Source organism: Portunus trituberculatus, chromosome 42 (genome assembly GCF_017591435.1).
Source record: "Portunus trituberculatus isolate SZX2019 chromosome 42, ASM1759143v1, whole genome shotgun sequence".
Classification (NCBI taxonomy): domain Eukaryota; kingdom Metazoa; phylum Arthropoda; class Malacostraca; order Decapoda; family Portunidae; genus Portunus; species Portunus trituberculatus.
Genome location: NC_059296.1, coordinates 745,001 through 770,000, shown reverse-complemented (window position 1 = coordinate 770,000; position 25,000 = coordinate 745,001). Strand labels below are relative to the sequence as shown.

At 39.3% G+C, this 25,000-nt stretch overlaps 2 protein-coding genes and 1 long non-coding RNA gene across 3 annotated transcripts in view; 1 reads left to right on the top strand and 2 right to left on the bottom strand.

Annotated features, from left to right (window-relative positions):
• LOC123517652 (sodium/glucose cotransporter 5-like) overlaps positions 1–1,215 on the bottom strand; it is an 18,284-nt gene extending 17,069 nt beyond the window's left edge. The window contains exon 1 of the mRNA XM_045277965.1: positions 1,049–1,215. Coding sequence (XP_045133900.1) covers positions 1,049–1,138 — 90 coding nt within the window. The 5' untranslated portion in view covers positions 1,139–1,215. The remainder of the gene's footprint in view (positions 1–1,048) is intronic.
• Positions 1,216–12,797: 11,582 nt separating this feature from the next.
• LOC123517436 (conserved oligomeric Golgi complex subunit 7-like) overlaps positions 12,798–25,000 on the top strand; it is a 14,989-nt gene continuing 2,786 nt past the window's right edge. Inside the window, exons 1-14 of the mRNA XM_045277481.1 lie at positions 12,798–13,056; positions 15,055–15,144; positions 15,563–15,643; positions 15,788–15,892; positions 16,145–16,276; positions 16,938–17,121; positions 19,650–19,843; positions 20,117–20,336; positions 20,427–20,552; positions 20,794–20,894; positions 22,439–22,607; positions 22,774–22,944; positions 23,035–23,237; positions 23,550–23,659. Coding sequence (XP_045133416.1) covers positions 13,054–13,056; positions 15,055–15,144; positions 15,563–15,643; positions 15,788–15,892; positions 16,145–16,276; positions 16,938–17,121; positions 19,650–19,843; positions 20,117–20,336; positions 20,427–20,552; positions 20,794–20,894; positions 22,439–22,607; positions 22,774–22,944; positions 23,035–23,237; positions 23,550–23,659 — 1,889 coding nt within the window. The 5' untranslated portion in view covers positions 12,798–13,053. The remainder of the gene's footprint in view (positions 13,057–15,054; positions 15,145–15,562; positions 15,644–15,787; positions 15,893–16,144; positions 16,277–16,937; positions 17,122–19,649; positions 19,844–20,116; positions 20,337–20,426; positions 20,553–20,793; positions 20,895–22,438; positions 22,608–22,773; positions 22,945–23,034; positions 23,238–23,549; positions 23,660–25,000) is intronic.
• The window catches only part of LOC123517442, a 7,465-nt gene continuing 2,554 nt past the window's right edge, over positions 20,090–25,000 (bottom strand). Inside the window, exons 2-4 of the long non-coding RNA XR_006678467.1 lie at positions 23,436–23,677; positions 20,444–20,546; positions 20,090–20,231 (exon numbers count right to left, since the gene is read on the bottom strand). This is a non-coding gene — a long non-coding RNA (uncharacterized LOC123517442). The remainder of the gene's footprint in view (positions 20,232–20,443; positions 20,547–23,435; positions 23,678–25,000) is intronic.

The window sequence follows — 25,000 nt, the reverse complement described above, 5'->3', positions numbered from 1 at the left end:
GTACACGAGGTTGTATAACAGCCAAGGTCAATCTCAATGATGATATTTACCTGTTTAAATTCCTTCGTACGTTCTCTTATCACTGACACGGACCCACACATACACACAAACCTCTCTCTCTCTCTCTCTCTCTCTCTCTCTCGTGTGTGTGTGTGTGTGTGTGTGTGTGTGTGTGTGTGTGTGTGTGTGTACGTGTTTCGGGATATAATGAACTTCCAATTTCAGAAATACTGTTGTTCCAAATTCAATATTTAGAAAAGCGGAGCTGAATCTTTCGCAGTTTTCGGAAAAAAGGTTCACTTTGAGGGGGGGGAGCAGAGGCTAAGGCTTTCCTGAAGTCTTATAACATGCATTTTTTCTTCTGAAGATGGAAATTTGATATATAATGAAAATTCAATTGTTATAAATGAACATCCTCCTTAAATAATATTTTTTTTCATGAGACATGACGTTCCTTAAAGATAATTTTGACGGTATATATTCCTAGCCACACTCGGTAGAAAGTTTTTTTTTTTTTCATGCAAGAGAGAAACTTGCCAAGGGCAACAAAATATTAAAAAGGCCCATTTGAATGCAAGCTCCCTAAAAGACTAGTCTAGTTAATAATATAAAACACACACACACACACACACACACACACACACACACACACACACACCGCGTAGTGCAGTTGTTAGCACGCCTTTTAAAGTGTAGCCCCTGTACACCTAGCAGTAAATAGGTACGGGATGTAACTCGAGGGGTTGTGGCCTCGCTTTCCCGGTATGTGGAGTGTGTTGTGGACTCAGTTCTGCTCGAAGATAGGTCTATGAGCTCTGATCTCGCTCCGTAATGGGGAAGACTGGCTGGGTGACCAGTAGGCGACCGTGGTGAATTACACACTTGTTCTTCACTAGATTTGGTAGATTTTAGTAACTTTTCTTTCATGTCACACCCTAAGTAAATATAACAGTTCCTTACCAATAATAGCCATTTACCTTTCTCTAGCCATCCTTGATGTAATGGTAAAGTCTATATAATCAACAAAGTGTGTCTCCAGACCACTTACGTAAGCTCCCACAAGCAGGTTGAGCGCGAAATATACAGCAATAGCCACATAATCCCAGGCAATGAGGTCTCCAGATTGAGCTGAAGCCATGATGCCTTGAAATTCGTCCGCACACCCTCCTTCCCAAACGCTTACACACGCACTGGCGGAGATGGAGTGGGAGTGACTCGCAGTCAATGTTGTACTATAGGATGGGGATGTGAGAGTCGTTCTTCCAGTTTGTTTCGTTCATTTCTCTGTTCACGAGTAAGTTTCAATACTCTCTACAAGACGTCGCTCCTGTGCCACTATATTTTGATCACTTTCTTTTGTTAGAGTTGTCAAGTATGGGATTTTAAGCCGCCCAGTTGCTATGTTTTAGTCAAGCCAGTGAAACGTAGAGTACATTGATACTTCTAAAGCAGGTGTGGGCAAACTACGGCCCGCCAAAGGAATCCCTGCGGCCCGATAAATGTTAGTAAATTTGAAATAACAAGTTAATAAACGATGCCAAATAGTATTATGAGCATTTCATTTTCTTCCCGCAAGTGTGCACAAGGGTTTGAGAATGGGTTTTTCTTTATTAGCCTTTAATTTTGTATTTTAAATATTTTGATTTTGGGTTAATTAATATAGTATGCGGCCCTATAAGATTGTGACTTTTTTAATGTGGCCCTAGCACTGAAAAGTTTGCCCACTTCTGTTCTAAAGTTTCTCTGAGAAGTTTCTTAGTAACTTCAAGAATGTAGCAGAGATTTTATAAGGGAATGTTGACGGATCGTTCATTCCTGGAACGTAGTATTTTCCATAACAAGTCCAGTTGTTCCAAACCAAACTGAGCGCTTCCAAAGCTTGATCACAATGCTTTGCTGGATCATCAAGCGGGATGCGCCCTGTGACACTTAACCATATTACATAATTCAAGTTTATCACATGAGAGCAAGTAAGACACTGAACAAAATATTTCTTGGTTCTACAAAAGAAAAAGTAAATGAAAATGTATAAATAAATAAATAAGAGAATAAGATTAAAAATAAATGAAATCAGATAAATAGATGAGTAAATAAATAAACAATGAGTAAGTAAATAAATAAAACGAATAAGTAAAAAAAATCTTACAAGAACGTAAACATACAAATGAACAAATAAGATGAATGAAAGTATATGCATCATAAAATGTGCAAGCAATGAAAAAAGAAAGAAGTGCTTGGAATCGATTCTAACACCCCGTACTGAAGAATACAGTCGTGGTGATTAAAAAAGAAGTATTTGAAGTTTGAAATGCTTATTAGCTTCAAGTAAAAATTCAATGGTGATTAATGTTTAATGAGTAAGTTGTAAGAGCGGCACGAAAAGGCAAGTCAGATTTATTAGCTTTGAGTTTTCTGAGATCTTGTTCGGAGGGAAAATTTCTTCCAAAAAGCGGTTCATCTATATTCTGAAATCTAGTCTCTAGAATTCCCTCATAACCACTTCTTCAGATTTGCATCACCAGTCATTTATGGTTATGTGTAGGTACCTACTTCACGGGCTCCCAGACTCTGCTGCTACGTGCTTCGGTCACAAGGTATTCATGTCTCCAATTCTTACCCATCCCTGTCAAAATTCCCTTGCCTATAGGATCTGGTCAATAGTAACTGACGTACTTATCCTTCTCTTTCATGACCCTTTTCCCAGAGAGTCCAGCCGGTAGGTGACAGATCGATTCCCATGGATGACATTTTGTAGATATTTGTCTCCCTGTGGTGAAGGGTGAAGGGGTCCCTCCTTTATCAGGCATCCTTTATCAGGCTCTCTTTTTAGAACATGCAACTCATGAAGGATTCGTCCCCATCCATACACTCCTTTTTCAATTCCTACTCGGATGTAGATTTTTCACTTGAGTGTATTGTTTACTTGTATCCTGTCCTTACTTTAACACATGTCATCATTTTTTTCTTTATATTTTTTTTTTTTCATGTGTAAAACTAAAATATTTTACGATCTTGCGATTTTGTCTGTAACTTTTTTTTTTTCATTCTGTCTTATCAAATACTGTATGATTTCATCCTCAATAATGTAGGATGCCTTTCATTCATGTGAGGTTTTAAATCTGAGTTTTGCGGCATATGACTGAGATTGCTGTGACGTCGCCTACTGATATCCATTGAACCATTTGATTCATCAGGCCCCTCTGCGCACTTGCCACTTCATCGTGCTGGTGTTTTATAAACGATAAAAGGATGCTTGTCCTTCTTAATTCCTCACCCGGTGATCAACAAAAAAAAAGTAGCATTGGGTATTTTTCACCGGCATTTGCGCCATTAAAGACACGAATAGAGGCAAGTGAGTCTGTTACTTGAAAGTACGAATCGCAACTTGGATTTGCCCCTGACAACAATACACAAGCTTATTAGATTCAGCCTGCGAACCCACAGTACACCGCAGTAGCGTAGCTGTACGGGAATCCAACCTTCTTCATTAAGCGAAGGTATCAAGGTTAATGACAGGGACGTGACCTTGATCTTTATCTTGATATATATATATATATATATATATATATATATATATATATATATATATATATATATATATATATATATATATATATCAAAAATCGCATTTTGTAAAATGAGAAACCTATTGACAAACAGAACTTTTCTATTAAAACTCGATAAAAGTTTAACAAAAACTCATGTGTGGTCATCATTGCTATATGGTGTGGAAAGTTGGACTACATCAGCGACGATGGTGAAGAAGCTAGAGGCAATGGAGATGTGGCTGTGGAGAAGAATGATGAAAATCCATGGACGGCAAGAAGGTCCAATGAGGAAGTGCTGGAGATGGTTGGGGAGAAAAGAGAGTTGATGGCGGCGGTGAGATTGAGACAATTGGATTTCTTTGGGCATGTGATGAGGAGAGAGGGTTTGAAAAATATGATAGTCACGGGAATGGTGGAGGAACCAGAGGAAAGGGAAGACCGAGATTGAAATACACGGACGGATTGGTGAAGATGACACGAGGAAACATTACGAGTGGATAGTTCATCAGAGCCACGAGGGATAGAAGAGAGTGGAAGTCCATGGTTGCCCACGTCCTGGAGGATATGGCACAGCGGTAAGTATATATATATATATATATATATATATATATATATATATATATATATATATATATATATATATATATATATATATATTTATTTATTTATTTATTTATTTATTTATTTATTTATCTATTTATTTATGTGCAGTACACTGTGTACGATACTTAGTTAACTGAACTTGCCTTACCATCATTATATCTGATAATATCATTATGTTAATATTATGCACAGGTAGTACAGTTGTTGTAGATCACTCTTGCTGGAGTCGCCTTTTCCCGTTGCTGTTGATTTTATCACTGTAGTCCTTCTATTGGACGAAGGCGCGTTGGATGGAGTCACTAAGGTACGTGAATCTACAGCGTAAATTCACGTGTTCCTTTAAGGACTAGCCGAACCATGCCAGCCAACACTGTGCTTTATTTGGGTCTATTATAGACCCTCTGTTTGCCTTTTCTTCTAAAAAGTACTTATATACTTTGTATATTAATTCTTTCTCTCGGCTGTGAAGCGGTGAAGCACGAGGTGCGAGGAATCCTTTAATCTTAGCTGGCGGCCGGCCAAGAAAGGAATGAATGACCTTGTCACCTTTGACCAGCCTTCATTTAGACCTCTGACTTGAGCTGGCAACGTCTCACAAATCTGCTACGGCAACTCTGCCACATAATAATTGCTTTTATTAAAAAGTTCAGTACATTTATAACACTATGGAATCTTATTTGACTCTAAAAATATAGTTTATGGTAGATAAAATGCATCAAGAATTAATAAATAGTTGACGAATGAGACGGAGTGATGTGCGTTGGGGCGGACTGGCATAGTAGCGGACACGGGATGACCCCACCCAACACGCCTTCGTCCAGTAGAAAGACTATAGTGCTGCTGCTGCTGCTGTTTTCTCTAAACTCCCAACTATCGGACTCTAAATGAAGAGATGGGCTCACATGCATGTGGAGCAGCATAGGACGGCAGCCAGCAGGTGAGCAGGAAAAGGTTAAGAGAGGAATTTATCCTTCTCTTATAGAATAAGGAAGAGTGCTGCTGCTGGTGATGATCTTCGTCATCATTATTATCCACATGGTTGCTTCCTCAAGGCAGTCTCTATTTCCTCACCTTTGGTTATTCTTCCTCAATGATGATTAAAGTTTTGTTATATTTCCACCACCTCTTCTGTGTGTACACTTGTCTGACGTTTTTTTTTTTTTCTTCATAAGGTGAATTAAAATCGAAAATAATTCAGGACGAAGAGGCCACAAACGAATTATTGTCACGTCTCTCTATCATTCTATGGTTGATATGACAATAGAGGATATCTTTGTATATCTGTCGATCTGTTTACCTATTTATCAATCTGTCTACCTCTCTACATATGTTGTGGTCGCTTGCAGCTCCTACCAGGAAGAAGAAAAGAAGCAAAGGAAATAGAAGAAGAAAAGGAAGAAAGTGAAAAAAAAAATCTTGAGGTAACGAAGATATGATCCTTAGCAGATGGAGGAAGTACGAGCAGCTGCTGTGAGAGTGATGTGTCAACGATGTTTGCAATAGAATATGCTGACCTGTAAGCGTAATTGGCACAAGGGTGTGGGAAAGAAGGTTGCTCTCATCAAACACACACACACACACACACACACACACACACACACACACACACACACACACACACACACACACACACACACACTGTGCTTCCTCATCCTCATCAACGATGCTCTCGTCCACACCCCCCACCGCTGGAAGTATGTGGACGACTGCACCGTGGGCGTACCCGTCAACAACACCAACCCAGACTTCTCAGCACTGCAGTCCACTCTTAACCAACTACAGACGTGGACGGAGGACAACAAAATGACCATCAACCACACCAAGACCGTGGTGATGCACATTTGTACCTCCACAGCAGCAGTCCCCCCTCCCCAGCTATCTGTGGGCCCTCACTCCCTCCAGGTGGTCCGCAGCACCAAGCTTCTAGGTGTCTTGGTGGATGATCAATTATCATGGAAGCAGCATGTTTCCAACATCATCAGGTCAGCCTCATACAAAATCTATTTACTGCGCCGACTCAGGTCCCTGGGAGCACCGGCAGATGAGCTGAGGGGAGTGTACCTCACCTTTATACTCCCTAAGCTCATGTACGCCGCCCCAGCGTGGTCCTCCTTCCTGAACCTCACACAACGACAACAGCTGGAGAGGGTTCAGAGGAGGGCGTTCAGGGTCATCCTTGGGCCTGCCTACAGGTCCTACGAGGACGCCCTGACCTGCCGAGGCTGGCCACAAGACACCAGGAAGCCTTGGAAAAATTTGGGGAAGGACTGCTGCGTCATCCACGTCTCCGCCACCTGCTACCCCCCGACGTGCCTCCCCCTGCTCGCGCCACCCGACACCAGAATCGCGTGGCGCCCTTAAGAGCACCGCGCACTGATCGGTACCGACTTAGCGCGGTGCCCACTATTGTGCGAGCCTTAAATAAATAAGTAAATTAATAAGTGAATTCTAGGTTAAGTTAGATCCATAGTTAGGTTAAGCATTTCAGTTCATTGTTTTAATGTCCCCCCTGTACATTTTCAGTGTAATTTTTGTTACATTGCCAAATTAATAAACCGTATATTATTATTAATCATTATTACACACACACACACACACACACACGGCCCGGTAGCTCAGTGGTTAGAGCGCTGGCTTCACAAGCCAGATGACCGGGGTTCGATTCCCCGGCCGAGTGGAGATATTTGGGTGTGTCTCCTTTCACGTGTAGCCCCTGTTCACCTAGCAGTGAGTAGGTACGGGATGTAAATCGAGGAGTTGTGACCTTGTTGTCCCGGTGTGTGGTGTGTGCCTGGTCTCAGACCTATCCCAAGATCGGAAATAATGAGCTCTGAGCTCGTTCCGTAGGGTAATGTCTGGCTGTCTCGTCAGAGACTGCAGCAGATCAAACAAACAGTGAATAAAAACACACACACACACACACACACGTCTATCTGTCTATCAACATCTCTGAGAGAGAGAGAGAGAGAGAGAGAGAGAGAGACAGACAGACAGACAGACGAACAAACAAGAAAATAGAGCAAACATAACATAAAAAGCTAAAAAAAAAAAAAAAAAAAAAATGAGCCTCCCTATACAATATATTGGAACAGTTCACGTCACGTCACGCTGGGGCGAGACATATATCACCACCTCGGTGACAGGAAGCCAGCAGGCCCCTCCACCTGTATTTATGTCATCCATCTCCGCTCGGTGCCTCAGATGGCGTGAGGTGCGTGGCTTAGCTTATTGACCAGGTGTAGACTGACTTGTCATGGCGTTTCTCACCAAGTACTCCTCTTTCTCCTCCTCCTCCTTCTTCTTTTTATTCTTCTTCGTCTTCTTTTTTCTTCTTTTCTTCTTTTCATCACCATCATCACCATCTTCTTCTTCCTCTTCTGCTGCTGCTGCTGCTGCTGCTGCTGCTGCTGCTGCTGCTGATGATGATGATGATGATGATGATGATGGTGGTGGTGGTGGTGGTGGTGGTGATGCCATTGCTTTTGTTAACTGGAGTGAGGACGTAATCTATATAGTAACGAGGACTGCAGCACCTGTGTCGGAATGCTGTGATGGAGTGCGAGGGAGAAGTTTGTGGTGCATGACGAGTAGGTGGTGGAGTGAGGAAAGGAAGTGAGGATGTAAGCATGACTGTCCCTGAAAAGAGTTACACTCACTCGTATAAAGTGTGGCTACATAGGAACGGTGGTGTCTCATGGATAGAGGGAGGTATTAATAAAAACTGGTTATTTGACGAGAGAGAGAGAGAGAGAGAGAGAGAGAGAGAGAGAGAGAGAGAGAGAGAGAGAGAGAGAGAGAGAGAGAGAGAGAGACTCCATAAGTAGAATGGAGAATATGAGAAGGGTGTCAGATGCAAGGGAACGTCTGTCACGATAGGCATGAATGGACAGCAGTTTTGAATGCGTCGTTGGAGATGAAACCTCGAGGACATCTACAGGAAGTTCTCCGTCATATTGCCTGTTGATCAGCGGGTCACGTCGGTCAGGTGCGAGGCGAGGGGAGCGTCCATCATGGCGCGGCAGTAGATGAGTTCGCCAGATATTGCCATATATGTAACATACGTAACTAGTTATCTCGCACACCGTGGTGATGATCGACTCTCACTCCTCATAAGCATAAGACACTGGGAATATTCTTATCGAGTGTGTGAGTACAAATGTGAACCCTTTGTGTCAGGTACTTCTCCCGAGAGGCGATGTATGTCTGTTAGTCTGTTACATAGATACATAGATACAATGGCGTCGTCCTGGTATATGAGTATATGAAGTACACCTGGCCCTGGCACTGACTGCACTCATCACTCATCTCTCTGGGAGTATCGGTCATTAAGACTGCACAGAGTGGCGTCTCACGGTTACTTATCTCGATTCACCAAAAAATTAAGTCAGTCGCGTTAAAGTCAGCCGCGGAACTGCATACGCTCTCGTTCATGGGACGGGTGCTGAGCTATATAAGTCACGTGGATCTACAAATCTACAAGCAGAATCTCACAGCTTATTAACCCCTTCAGTACTGGGACGCATTTTTACCATGAGTTTTGAATATTACTAGACGATTTTATTGACATTAGGAAGGCTTTATGGAGGTCAGAAGATCAGTGGCCACAGTCTTCACTACTTTAATCCCCACATAAGTTTCTGAAGCTGTATATAATCACCAAATAGTAATCAGAATAAACACAAAAAAAGGTGTTATGGTACTGAAGGGGTTAAAGAAATTCCATCTATCTGCAAGATAGATGGAAATATGAATGAAACAAGACATACTTCAGTAAATGGTTTACATACGTTACATACTTACAGTACATATATAATTTTGATATATGCAACTTATATAGTCAAGAAGGATCAGCCTCGCCATACAGCCTTTCACCTTCCCTTTCACCTGTGTAGGCCCGAGGCACCTTGTCTGTAGCAGTGTTAGGCAACGTTCACTACACCTGCTTAGCTAACAAAGAAAGGTTTCTCCCCAGCTGACACAATTATCTACTTTTTCCACATATTTAGATATTTCAAGAGTTTACATTGATCAGGTTAATATATGAAATATATGAAATATATGAAATGTTCTGTGCCCATATGCACTTTGAGGTGATGTTTAGCCGTAGTGTGAAATTCAAGTGTGTTCCTGGCGACAGATACAACGGCCGTGCTACGTGGCTAACCGTGATGGAGAAACACATCTTTACTTAAGGTGTGCAAAACAATATGAACGTCTTCATTATCACAGTCTAGGAAACTTATCGTGAGCCTGATTAGCAATCGGGTGCTTTGCTGCTACCCTCTCCCCTTTCCACTCCCTGGCAGACAATACATGGTGTCACTCAACCTGTTATTCTATTTGTCATTTATCACATCCAAACAACTATCACTATGTAGCTAATGCTTATCAGTAAATGGCATGTAAACCTCCAAAACTTGTAAAAATCTTACTGAATCATTCATAAATTCACCAACGGACGCAATAGCCCGGCCGTTGTTGTCTCTGTCACCACTCACCACCAGGCTACACTTTTTCAAGTTGAATTTCACACCGCAGCTAAACAACGCCTCAAAGTGCGTATGGATTCACGTTAACCTGCACTTCCACCTATAGCAATATTCGTAGAAACTCGTGTTACATCCCGTACCTGTAGCTATAATTGCTGTTGTTTTTAACTTTTTGATTGCATGTAGTAACCAGTACAATTCCTCTTTCACAGAACCTTGCTCAGCATTATGTCTTTAATCAATCGATCAATCGATCAATCTATTCATAACCTCTTTCTCAAGGCTCACCACTATAATTTTTCTTTTATGGTCCATTTTAACACTTTAAAGAGTAATTTCTTCATTTTTATATCCAATTTCTAAATAAACTCTAGAATACTCGGTCTTATTTTGTTTCAACTCCAGTAGAGGAGCTTCAAGACCCTTCAGGACCCACCTCAATGTAGGTACTATGTTTCTTTCAGAACAATTTCGTCTGTTTCTGGGTGGATGGCGATGGGAGAGTCGTTTTGGTCTTAGTCGTTCGTGCTTAATGAATGAAGAAAAAAAAGATAGTTAGAAAAGTTAAACAACAAGCACGAAATAATGCTTCGTAATTTATTTGAGAATTAAATTTCACAGACTTACTTATATGGATGTGACCGGATGATGGGTTTTTTCATAGAAATTCCTTGTAATCATTTTGCATAAGAAGTCCTGAAAGACAATTACTTTATCAATCCTGAACTATTTTATTTTCGAATATTTGCCTTGATTGTATAGCATAGTCCACCAAATATAAAGACCGTTTTCTTTCACGACTAATTTCCTACAGATAGATAGCTAGATAGACAGATCAAAGACGTAAGGCCCTTCTAGAGAGAAGACGGCACACGTCTGTCTTATTGTGCTCAAAAGTGAAGCCAGTGGGCGGGGCTTATGAGGCTCTGGACGGCACGGTCTAGTTATATATAGTATAGCTAGACGTACCCTACTGGGCGGAGCTTATGATCGTAACTTACACCCAAATCATTGACCTCTTCTGTGTTAAGCAATAAGAAAAAAAAAAAAAAAACTTTCTTTTTCATCACTAGAGGAAAACTAAGAAATAGCTGATGGTTTGACTTATGTAAACCACATTATAGTTTCCTAAATATGTCATGTAGACCTATACTTAGCTATTATTAACGGTCTTGATTGAAAAAAACTATCTATACAATATTGAAAGAAATACACCATGACGTTTCCGGAAGAAATTAAGGCAAAAAGATTGTTTTTCGTTTATTGCATGACAAGGAACAAACAGTGAAGTAAATTTTCAGTGATTAGATACTTTTCCATTGCACAGTGATATGAAATCGCACATGTCAGTTAAATGAGAGAGAGAGAGAGAGAGAGAGAGAGAGAGAGAGAGAGAGAGAGAGAGAGAGAGTATTAATTAATGTATATCTCTGAGACTAGAGAGAGAGAGAGAGAGAGAGAGAATATTAATTAATGTATATCTCTGAGACTAGAAAGAGAGAGAGAGAGAGAGAGAGAGAGAGAGAGAGAGAGAGAGAGAGAGAGATGATTTGATGATGATGATTTTATTTGGCGTCAGTCTGCGTTACACAGTGATTGTAATAAACATGGATATTTATTATACTGAGAATTATTAATCCGTTGAGCCGAAGCATCATTACGGATCATTAGAAAAAAAAAAAAAAATATATATATATATATATATATATATATATATATATATATATATATATATATATATATATATATATATATATATATATATATATATATATATATATATATATATATATATATATACAAGGAAATAAACACACTCGTACACACATAAACATGCACATATATATACTCACTTGTACATACATACACATACAGGGAAATATATACTCACTCATACATACATACAGAAGTATATATATATATATATATATATATATATATATATATATATATATATATATATATATATATATATATATATATATATGTACACGTATATACACACATATATTGTTGGTGGTATTTAAATCATCACGTTATTGCTGATCGTTATACTTAGTTAACAAATGACGCTTTAAATATGATTTGAATGAAGTTCTAGACAGTGCAGATTTAGTATTGTGAGGCAGCTGGTTCCACAGTCTGGTTCCTCTGATTAAGATACTGTGTTGGTCATGTAAAGTTCTGCAGAGAGAGAGAGAGAGAGAGAGAGAGAGAGAGAGAGAGAGAGAGAGAGAGAGAGAGAGAGAGAGAGAGAGAGAATATTAATTAATGATATCTCTGAGAGAGAGAGAGAGAGAGAGAGAGAGAGAGAGAGAGAGAGAGAGAGAGAGAGAGAGAGAGAGAGAATATTAATTAATGTATTTCTCTGAGACGAGAGAGAGAGAGAGAGAGAGAGAGAGAGAGAGAGAGAGAGAGAGAGAGAGTATACTCGTACTTGACTTGTGCTAAGTAATTGCGATACCAAGAAAAGTCAATCTTCAGGCCAACTTTCACCTGATATACAGTTTATTTATCCTTCATTTATATGCACATGTATATGTACATGTATATTTTATATTTACATGTGTACGTACATGACCTTTTCAGCTGTACGTTTGCTCCAAAGACAGATAGCTAGCCTCCCACTTCTCACCCAAGTCCACCAAAGCTAGAAAAAACTGTATTATCTAATTTGTATGTATGATCTACCGTCTAAATCTTCATGGCACGGTATGCCACGGCTATTACGAGTCATTTCAGGTCACATATATGGAAGGTGGCCTCGAAACATGGACTTAAGACGGAAAATAAGAAGCGTAACTCGGGCGTTCCCATGTATATGCAATGGGCGGCTGGTAATGTTTTGGGTGTCGGTTTCACTTTTATGGTGTCATGCTTCCTTCCTTTATTCAACATCCTTGAGATAGATAGATAGATAGACAGATAGATAAGCAAATAGAAATAGGAGAATATATACTGGCATTAACATAGTACACTCATCGGTGAGTCAGTAATGCCGAGAAAGATATATCTTTTTAGTGAAATGTATCAACTCGCTTACACGGACTACATTTTATTTCATCTTTTCTTACAAGAGTTGCTGATACAAATGCCTGACTGGAGAAATTTGAGTCACCTATACTAGAACATCAATATCAAGATCAAGACTGGGTGTTGACGTGTCAGGGGGCGAGAAGGGAAGTAGAGTAGTGGAGCCTTCCCTCACATTTTAACGTGTTTGTTGGCTTTGTGTGTCTGCATCATACTGCAATGCTTAGGATGATCATAGTATAGGCAGTCCACTTATTGTGAGTCATAACGGCTGTGTGTCATTGTGTGAATGGGCAATTGTCGCTGAGAGACAAGAGTGACGGCCGGCTGAGGAGTTGTCACGCCTGTCACCACCACCGCCACATCCTATTTTACTGACAATGGTGAGTCCACCAATGGTAACTTTGTAGTTTCATCCAATTGTCACACTCTCATCCTCCTAATCCCTTTCACAATAACTACCGATCTTAGTGATGTGGTAGAAATGTGGTTTTGAGTGGGGAAAGTCAAAATGAAGCATTTTTAACATTCCTGATAAATCTAAAGCTAAGACATACCCCAATTTGAAAACGGGAAGTTTCTAGCCTATCCGAAGCTCTACTAACTGGGGGCTTTGTTCTCTCTGGACCTCCTTAAGGATCGTACTCTAACTTAGCCTAACATCACTCACCATAACCTAGACTATCAGAAGTAAGAATTTACAAGAGTTCTTTCCTTTGTCAAATATGGCTGTTTGACGCCTTAAACCTTTTATTAAATGCAAAATTTGGTCTAGTTTGGTTTTGCCAACCAACAAAGATAACCTAATCTAACTGTTTCTGGTACAATGTGTTGATTTCTAAAAGCGTCAATATGAGTCAATGATTGCCGGCCACATGGAAAATTTTTTTCAACAAAGTACAGTATGCTTCCATAACCTGCTGTTGTCATGTGCTACTGACAAGGACTGATAGCCTAGTGACCATCAACCCTAGTGGGGGAACCATTGTTCCACCCCCCCCCATTCTCCTTAGGTGCTTCTGTCGTTTTTACAAAACTATTGCATACACACTTACCATATTTGATGACAGCACTTAGGATGCACGGACATATGTATAAAACGCACCCCCATTTCAGCAGGTCAAATTTAAGCATTTATTGTTGAAAGCAATCTACCACACATTATACAAGCAGAAAACATGATCAATTCACAGTTTCACTCAACCATGGAATCTGGTATTTGACATGTTTTTGTAGTGAGAAATTTGGTGAAATGATTGATGGTATATGTCATTTCCATGGGAGACGAATATTTTTAATCTCTTACTTATACCTATCTCTCATTTCCAACAACCTTAGAGGATCTATGGGAAATCAAGGTGTATGGGTGGGAAGCATTACATGAAGTAATGTGAATTGCAAAAGAGGTTTGAAATCAACAAAATTGCATAAAAAAGTCTGAAAATGTTTTGATAGTGTTGACAGCAGGTGGATGTGACTGCCTAGCTGTGGGAATGTTTACATTGAGTAGTGTTACCAACACTATGCTTCTGGCTGTATCTGTTACACCACAGCCCCCAAGGGATAGCTACTAAGCAAAACGTAACCAATGTCATCCTCAAGTTCTGGCCTATGTGGGACTGGGCAACGAATCCTATGTTTACCTTTCCTTGCGCTCTTCATTTGGTCGTCTTGCTGTTGCCAGACACGTATAATTTTTTTCTGTAGGTGGCACCTAAAAGCCCTTGCTGCTACTTTATTGTCATGCTCCTTGGAATAATCTACCACTTGTAGTTTGGAGGAGATTGTGTAGCTCAATTTTTTTCCTTTTGCTTCCATAACGGTGAGGGTGTTAACTGTTAATGTGTTTTGTTATGTTGTGATCAGATCAGTTGGATGTAGAGTCAGGGAATAGCCTGTGCAACGGTGCCCCTGGTGCTGTTTTCACTTTTGTTTTTGCTGGTTTATTTATTTTTCCTTATTTTCACAAGCAATTTTGTCTATTTTCTTTTTCTTTTACTATCAACTTTATGATCATGAGCTTGCTGTTAATGATCAGATGGCACTGAGTCAGTTTTCCAACTGATTAACAGATATTTATAAGCATGCGTCACATCCTCATAGGTTAGATTGCTTTCATTTTTATTAAGATTAGTTTCAAAAGTAATAATGCTGTTAATGATGATAGTACCAGCAATAAAATAATGATGTATGTAACTCGTGCATAACTGACAACTTCATATCATTATCTTGATAAATTATCACAATTGTTCATCATTATATATTGTAGAATCTAAGATATAGGAACACATAGTCAAATGCTTTTGATGTTATGAAATTAGAGTTATCCTTGCCATCAAGAAGGCTGTTTAAATTATTTTTTATTTTCTTATTCATTGCAGGATCTTACTGCTTTCTCTCAAGAAAATTTTGATCCTAAGGAATGGATCAACAGTGTTTTCCGCAGCCAGGATGCACAACAGAATCGTGATGTAAGTTCAAGCTTAACTTTATAAAAACCATATCTAGTTTTAACCATTTTTTTTTTTTACATAATATAACTACATATTTTATGACATTGCAACTTTTATTTAAGATCATGCTAATCATTGTTATATTGTAGTGACTGATCAAGATTACTTAACCCGTGTACCATGACACGTTTCCATATTCACTCTCCTTACTATTTGGCGATTTTATACAGCCTGAGATACTCATGTGAGTGATTAATATTATGAAGACTGTGGCCATTAATTTTCTGACTTCCATAGATCTTTCATAATGTCAATAAAATGGTCTAATCATACACAAATCTCAAGGTAAAAATGTATCCCAATACTGAAAGGGTTAATAATGATGGATCATATTTTATGTAAAAATTCATTCTTATTTTGGGTGGTGCGTTCGCAGCAATATGCTTCATCTCTAGTAATGCGACTGCAGCTGGCCATCCAGGAGGTGAACAGTGCCTTGGAGGAAACCAGCCAACAGGTGAGTTTCAGAATGAGTTTGGCCTTGCACATTTTACATAGCACTTGTTTCTAAAAAATGTGAATGGATGAAGTGAGTCATAGGGACTTCATAATTTTTATACTGTTGTTTTTGTTGTTTTCCACTGTGTGTATTTCATTGCAGGTTGTGGGAAGTCTTCCACGTGTGCTGAGGGATGTGGAGTCCTTGGGTCATGAGGTGTCAGTCCTCAAAAACCAGATGAATAGTGTGAGGCAAGACATTGAGAAGGTAGAAACCATTGAACTATTGTGATTATTTTGTTTTTGATGCATAGCTTTCATGTTTGCTGCTGAACCATATACATCTCATTGAAATTCATAGTCAGTATTGAAAAATATAAAATTAATATTAGGTTTTTTATATTTACACATCAACACCTGAATAAAGCAATGCTTTTACTAAGGAATCTTTTTTACAACTTCCTCTGAGTGAGTTATTATTTTTTTATTTTCATCTTTCCATTGATTTTTTTGGATACAGGTGGAGCATAATACAGCTGCCAGCATGCAGACTTTAGTGAAGCTAGACACACTGAAGGGACGGATGGTTGCCACCTCGCAGGCCTTGCGTGAAGCAGACAACTGGACTACACTCTCCACCGACATTGAAGAGGTGCACATTGCTGTGGTTATCAAGTACTATATTAATTTGTAATTACAATAGTAGATAAAAAAAAAGCCAATTGATAATGTCTGAGATGAGTCTGATATTTAAGTGAGTTAGGTCTTTACATTGTATGCTTGAGTATTAAGTGATGTCCTGGCACTGGAATATGATGTGAAGGCAGCCTTTGTGTTCCTCAGATAAGGAGACAAGGACAGAGATAGGATACACTAAAGCTTTATTTCTCTCTCTCTCTCTCTCTCTCTCTCTCTCTCTCTCTCTCTCTCTCTCTCTCTCTCTCTCTCTCTCTCTCTCTCTCTCTCTCTCTCTCTCTCTCTCTCTCTCTCTCTCTCTCTCTCTCTCTCTCTTTTATGGTCTAGTTTTCTCTCAATTAGTTATGTTGTCATTGTTTACTGAGTGTACATTTCTGTGCCTATTACCATAGCATAATCTGACTCAAAAGATTGGATTGAAACCACCTCCAGCTTTTGTTTTATAAGTGTTTTGCATTCTAAGAAAAAATTTTATAAATCAAAACTCCATTCCATGTTCTTGTTCTTTTATTTTGGAGACTAAAACAGGTACATTACTTTCACCATATTACTGCTTCCCCTTTGTGTCAGTCCTTTGTCATCCTTCTACTGTAGTAATTTTCCAGTAATTGTTTCAGGTGATGGAAAGTGGAGATGTGGAAGTAATAGCAGAGAAACTGGTTGGATTACAAAACTGCTTAAGCATTCTTACTCATGTACCTGACTATGAGGAGCGTGCAGCTCACCTGGAAGGTCTTAAGGTGCGCCTGGAAGCTCTGGCCAGCCCACACATTGTGGCTGCCTTCACCAACCACAATCTAGGTAAACAAGGATTGCTTCTGTAATTATCATTGAAAGTTTCTCTTTAATGCATTCTTTCCTGAAAAGCTGGTTAGAGTTATGGACATGTCACTTGCCTCTTCTTCCACATTATTTTTCTATCACATCTATCACATCCTTCTAAGATATCATAAACTATTATTCTTTCAAATTAGCTCACATCAGTCTATCTTTATCTGACCGAGCATCTGTTCCTAAGAATTTTCCCCAAAGGGATGGCTACATTAAGAGTTTACATCTATTCCTTCCTTTGGGTTTTTCTTACACTTCGTAAGTCTGTAATTTTTATTTTATTTTTTATAGCAAGTCATTATGTTCAATAGAGAATTACAATACATGTTGCATCATCCCTTTTTGTGATTCTTTCCTTGTAGTCAGATTATATCTGCCACTCCATATCTTATTTTTCATCCTTACTTGACATACCCAATCACCTGTACAATTTTTCAAGATTTTCACCACTATTCATTCTTTGAGCATTATAAACACTTTAATTTCAACATGTTTTTCAGTAATGTTTCCATGCTAAACCCTCGGAAGGCTTATGGACTTGATGGGGTCCCTCCTGTTGTTCTCAAAAACTGCGCTTGTGTGCTTGCACCTTGCCTGGCCAAACTCTTTCAACTATGTCTATCGACTTCTACCTTTCCTTCTAGCTGGAAGTTTGCCTACGTTCATCCTGTTCCTAAAAAGGATGACTGTTCTAATTCCTCAGATTACCGTCCTATAGCTTTAATCTCTTGCTTGTCTACAGTTTTTCAATCTATCCTCAATAGGAAGATTCTTAAATGTCTGTCACTTCACAATCTTCTATCCGATTGCCAGTAAGGTTGCTCTACTGGTGATCTTCTGGCATTCCTTACTGTGTCTTGGTCATCTTCTTTTAGGGATATTGGTGAAACTTTTGCTGTTGCGTTAGACATATTAAAAGCTTTTGATAGAGTTTGGCACAAAGCTTTGATTTCAAAACTGCCCTCCCACAGTTTTTATCCTTCTCTCTGCAACTTTATCTCAAGTTTCCTTTCCGACTGTTCTATTGCAGCTGTGGTAGACAGCCACTGTTCTCCTAAATCTATTAATAGTGGTGTTCCTCAGGGATCTGTCCTGTCACCCACTCTCTTTATATTATTCATTAATGATCTGCTTAACCAAACTTCTTGCTGTATCCACTCCTACATTAATGATACCACCCTACATCTTTCCACTTCCTTTCAGAGATGACCAACCCTTCAGGAAATCAAAAGATCACACAGGGACGCAATTTAATGTCTGACTTCTGACCTTTCTAAAATTTCTGATCAGGTCAGAGATAACTTAGTAGTGTTCAATGCCTCAAAAACTCAATTCCTCCATCTATCAAATCAACACAACCTTCCAGACAACTACGCCCTCTTCAATGACATTCAACTGTCTCTTCCTCATCCACACTGAATATACACAGTCTGTCCTTTACTCATAATCTTAACTGGAAACTTCACATCTCATCTCTTGCTAAAACAGCTGCTGTGAAGTCAGGCATTCAGAGGCGTCTTTGCCAGTTTTTCTTGCCCCTCCCACTGCTAGCTGTGTACAAGAGTCTTATCTGTCCTTGTATGGAAGTACTCTTTGCATGTTTGAGGGGTTCCACTCACAGCTTTATTAGATAGGGTGGAATCAAAAGCTTTTCATCTCTTGACTGACTGTCTTCAGCCTCTTTCTCACCATCAATATCTTGCATCTCTTTCTATCGTTTATCGCTATTTTCATGCTAACTTTTCTATTGATCTTGCTAACTGCATGCCTTCTCTCCTGCGGCCTCACTGCACAAGGCCTCCTTATTCCTCTCATCCCTATTCTGTCTAACTCTCTCATACAAGAATTAAACAGTAGTGACAATGATTCATACCTTTCTCTAGTAAACTCTGGAACTCCCTGCCTGCTTCTGTATTTACCTAGTTGTATTGTACAGGGTTTGAGTGGGGCTCATAGTGTCCTGTCTCCATATCTCCATTTATTTAATTTTTCCTTAAAGTTATGCACATTATATGCTGTAACAACTTCATTATCCAATGCATTCCATTTTTCCACTCACTGTGTTTCCATTTTCCTGCGACTTGGCTTCTTCTAAGAGGGAGGTTTTGAGACATTTGTCCCTGGCTTTTGACTAATTCTTCATCAATCTTTTGCAGAACTTACACTCAAATGAGCCTTTTTATTTCATCTTTTGTTGCCCTTTGCTAGTTTCCATCTTGTCAAAAAAAAAAAAAAAAAAAAGCATTGTCTTCTATTTCTCATGCAATTCTTATTTACATATGTGATTGCTAGCACTATTGTTCTGTCAAGCAATTTATCTCCCTCACTGTGATGTTTTCCTTCTTTTAAGCTCTTACTTGCAGTCCTTCTTTTCTTCATAATCATAGAGACCTAATCATTTTTCTCCCTTACACCACTCTTTTTCTTGTATCACCCTCAGTTTTGTATTCTGGCACATTGTTGAAGGAAATGTATGGCTTATCATAATCATTTTACAGAAGAATCAGTGATGTATGCCAGGCTGCTGCGATCACTTGGGCGTGTCAGTCAGCTGGAAAGTTACTACCATAAATGTGAAATGGGCCAGCTGGCGGCATCCTGGCGTGGCGGTGTGGAGGGCTTTCATCTGGCAGGACCTCCTACCTGGCTCACCACTTTCTATGATAAGGTTTCTCTATTAACCTCGCAACAGGTAAAAAAAATTTATTTTGTATAGTCATTATGTTTATTGATTAATAACGTAACAAACATATAGATTAGTTAAAAAGTTAGACAAACTGCAATAAATGCTAGTTCATTTAGTGTCTTATGTACCAGTTTCCATAGATTGTGATTATTGTTAGCAGTATATGGTTGTTCAATTTTTCCCATTTGCCTTCATATGTGTAAGGTCGCAGCCTTCAGGGAACGAAGCTTTGGAATGTCTTCTCTAATAGTTTTATTAACTGGGATGTTATGTTGACAGGTGCGTTGGTGTGGGCAGGTCTTTGAGGGATCTGACTCAAGTCTCTTGTTGGCACAATTGGTGGCAGCCAGTTTAGCTTCCTTGGACCCCCCGGTGGATCAGGTAGTGGCTGTTGCTGTCAAACAACAGGAACAGCCATTAGACTTCCTCATTGCTATCAAGGCTTCTGGAGATAATTTTCTAAAGGATTTGGAAGAATCTCTTGGTACTGCTAAACCAGGTAAGACTTAAGTTATTAAGCACTGTGCCTTTCAATTGAATGTCACTTGAATTACTAACTATATATTTTTCACAATGATTATTTGCTCAGGTCAGGATGCACTGTACCAGGCACAGAGGATGGTGACACAGGCTGTGTATCGTCCTCTCCAGGACCAGATCACTAAACACCAGGAATATCAAGAAGCTCAGTTACTTTCACATCTAATTTCTGCAGGTAAAGAAAAAGGTTTATCAATCAATGATTTAGGAGCAAATCAAACTAAGTTTTGCTTTACTTAAGTGGGATACATCTGCATGAAGAAAGGATATGAAACAGGAGTTGCCTTCATTTTATTTCTACAAAAGTTTTTCTGCATTAAATCATGTGTATTGCATAAAATCATGTGTATGTTTTAAAGCAGGTTCACTGGTAGAAAATACAATTTTATAAAGTCAAGTTTTATAATATATCACAGATATTGTAAAGGGAGATATGGGAGAGACCCTCCGGCGCTTGCGAGAGTACTGTGGTAAGCTCCCCAGCCAGGCTGAGGCAGCTGCTGAGCGGTGTGTACAGGTTAGTTCTGTCATATGTTACTTGGTATTCCTTTGACAAGAAAGAGAAACAGGATTTATTAACATTCACTTAAAATATCTATGGCAACAAAACTTTAACTCTAGCATTAGAGAGATGAACAAAATGAAGCATACTACATACATGGATGGATAAGTATCATGTTCAGAGTTAGTAGCTGAGGAGGGTGAGAAAAACTGATGCAGATGATTCAGAACACTTCATAAAAGCTGTTATAGCTAGGATTGAAATGTACAGTTTCTCCAGTTTAGATTGTAAATAAAGGGCAGACTGAGCATGTTCAGCATAGCAAGGAGACAGTTGAGTGTCATTGAAGAAGGGATAGTTGTCTGGAATGTTCCGTCCAGCTGATAAATGTTAGAATTCCGAGTTTTTTGAGGCATTGAACAATACTTAATTTGCTCCATTTATCAACTCAACACCAGACAACTATCCTGTCTTTTTCATTGACACAACTGTTTTCCTCTTTTACACTTTTAACATCCTTAGTCTGTCCTTTACTTTTATAATCTCTAGCTAAAACAGCTTCTATGACCATAAGTGTTCCAAGTGGTCTCAGCCAGTTTTTTCCATCTCCTAACTGTACAGAGGCCTTATCAGCCCATGTATAGAGTATTCTTCATGCGTATGGGTGTGTTTGACTCACAATGTTCTAGACAGGATGGAATTAAAAAGCTTTTTGTCTTGAATTGAATCAATTCATCTCCTCTGATTCTCTTTTTCAGTCTCTTTCTCATTGCCACAATGTTCCATCTCTTGCTATCTTCTGCTGTTTTCATGCCAACTACTCTCCTAGTGTTGCTAACTGCATACCTCCCATCCTCCTGTGCCCTCACTGTACACAACTTCTTTCTCTTCCTCGGGTAACCCTTGATGTTTTTCCTTCTTCCTGTGATCGTACAAGGTGAAATAACCAACACCGCACAGTTGACTTGCAAAGTGTTGTTACAGTCCCTCAAACTCAGTGCCAAGCAGCAGTAAGGAGAGTGAGGTGGAGAGATGACCAGACCCAGAGAATAGCCATGGCAGACTGGTCTGCTGAGGTCCAGGCCTTGCCAGTAGTAGTATTTATATTGTTGCATTGTGCTCCCAGGCAGTCACATGATGAAAGATTGAATGGGCAGTTTGGTACAGTCCACTTATCTAGCAGTTCATCTCACCTTGTTACTAGGTGTGGTGCAGGCTGCTACAGGAACATCCTCCAGATCTAGGCACAAAGCAGACTGAAGGCTTGCTGATTCTGCCATATTCCATAATGTATCTAGGGTGGTGGTACGTACCATCACAGAAACAAGATAACAAAGTGGGTGGTGCTAGAATATAGCAGAGACACTATCCTGAGTAGGCACTTCAGTGTCTTTACTATTGGATCACCACTGGTAGTGGAGGTTCAAGATTCTTGTTCTCTTAGAAAGCTGGCTTCAAGTGATTGATGTTTATCTTTTCTTCCTGATAATCTTAAATCTAGACTAATTACTTCATTTTAAAAATTTGATGGAACTAGGTGACCATTTATCTCTTTGCAGCTCAGTAACGGGTGGGGCTTTCCTGGCCTGGTCATGGCCCTTACCACCTATATAGAGCAGTGCACAGCCCGTCTGGCCCAGGCTGCACGCCACGTCCAGAAGCAAAAAGCATCCATCATAGATGATTGGACTGTATTTACCATGTGTCTTAATCTCATTCAAGCTGCAGGCAAGGCATTGTGTTATAAAGGAGAAACTTTAATGTCAATTTTCATATACAGTGATAGGTAATTTATGTATAATGAATAATTTTACTATTACTGCACTTTAAGATTATTTGAACAACTCACAAATTGTTTGATAATGAATTATTCCCTTTGGTTTCTTTTTTGCAGGGGAATTGGTGATGGCAATAGAGAGCACAGAACACTCGTTAGCCACACGCTTCACAACAGTTGCCACCAAGTTTATCTGGAATCCCACCACTCCATTCACACCCACTCCTGATTTACTTCTCTCATCTCAAGCTGGAACCCAATTGAAGAACTTAGTCACAAGAGTGGTTGGTAAGTACCGTCATTTATGTGAAAGAAGCTAATGTATTAATGAGTAACTAAAGAAAAGGCAAATGACTTATATTTTTTTTTGGCATACAGAAGAAGATGGGAGGCTGTTGGAACAGAGCCTGAATGAAGCTCAGGCACAGTGTCAAGGTGCAGTAGAGGCTGCACTCTCAACTATTATGGCCCCTGTGTCTTCTCAACTGGCAACCATCCCGGACCTGCCTGCCTGGACCTCTCGGCCAGGAACGTCAGCTCAACTCTCATCTTCTTTCTCTCCTCAGGAATATATTACACAGGTGATAGGGATAGTAAACTTAGATATATAAAAGATTAATTGATAAAGAATTATTTATGTTGTATGAGATTGCTTCATATTCATAAAGCAAGATTAGACTTTTATAATGAGACTAAGTGATCCATCATATTACCCTCATCATATTTTGGTTGTCATTTACAGATTACATGTGGTGAATAATAATAGAAGTAAATCATACTTATTGTGTTTCATCCTTAGTCAATAGTTGTTAGTCATGCTGTTACAGTTAAATGGCCTGGGAAATTAATTTGTCAGACAGCAAACAGCAATAATCACACTCTTTTGTTGTCAGATTGGGCAGTACCTCATGACCTTGCCACAGCATCTTGAACCTCTCCTGGTTAACCACAGTCCAGCCCTTAACCGTGCACTGCAAGAGGCCAACACTACCTCCACATCCAGGCAAGTGTTGTATTTCTCCTGGAAGATAGAATTTTGCAATAGTAACTCCTAATGACTCACAATTATAAATTCTGATAACAGAATGTTTTACACACACACACACGAGAGATTGAATTATGCTTCTGTTTTACACACACACACGAGAGATTGAATTATGCAGAAGTGGATTTTGAAAAATTAAGGATTTATTTTGCTGATGTTGAGTGGAGTAATATTATGTGCAGAAAGACTGTACAAGAGAAATATGATATATTCTTACAGAAATACAATGAAGGAGTAAAAATGTTTGTTCGTGGAACAGTTTATAGAGTTCAGAAAAAAATACATGCTTGGTACAATGCTAGATGCATACAAGCAAAAAAGGCAAAAGATAAAGCATGGAAGAAACTCTTAAAGCAGGGAAATGACTATAACAGTCGGCAGTACAAAGATGCTAGAAATGAATATATTAGAGTAAGGAGAGAGGAAGAAAGAAAGTTTGAGAAAGATGTGGATAAAAGCAAGGATGAACCCAAACTTTTCTACAAGTTTATAAATGGCAAAACAAAGAATAAGGAAACAATTGAAAAATAATTAAAGAAGGAAGACATACCAAACAGAGAAGAAATGTGTGAAATAATGAATGAGAGCTTCAAAACGGTATTCACTGCAGAAGATGATTTCACAGAACCTAATAGGACATTGGATTGCCAAGGATTACAGGAGATTGCAGTGCACAAAGAGGATATTGGAAGATTACTGGATAAGTTGGAAGTCAGAAAAGCAATGGGGCCAGATGGTGTATCAGGCTGGGTGTTAAAAGAATGTAAAGAGCAATTACTGGATCCAATTTGGGAAATAATTAAAAGTTCAATAAATGAAGGGAAAGTTCCACTAGAGTGGAAGAGAGCCAATGTAATACCGATATTTAAAGGAGGAAAGGCAACTGAACCACTAAACTACAGACCAGTGTCACTTACAAGTGTCGTAAGGAAGTTATGTGAAATAATTATCAAAGAAAAATGGGTTAAATTTCTAGAAGAGGAGCAAGTCATATCGAACAGACAATTTGGGTTCATGTGTATCAAACTTATTAAGCTTCTACTCGAGAGTTATTGCAGGACTTGAAAACAGAGATGGATGGGTAAACACAGTATACCTGGACATTAAAAAGGCTTTTGATAAAGTCCCGCACGGAAGACTTCTTTAGCTTCCATGGAAACTAGAGTACATAAGAGGACTGTGTGGAACCTTGCTCGAATGGACAAGAGATTATTTGAAGGATAGGGAAATGAGAACTGTGATCAGAGATACATACTCATCTTGGGGTAAAGTAACTAGTGGAGTGCCACAAGGGTCAAG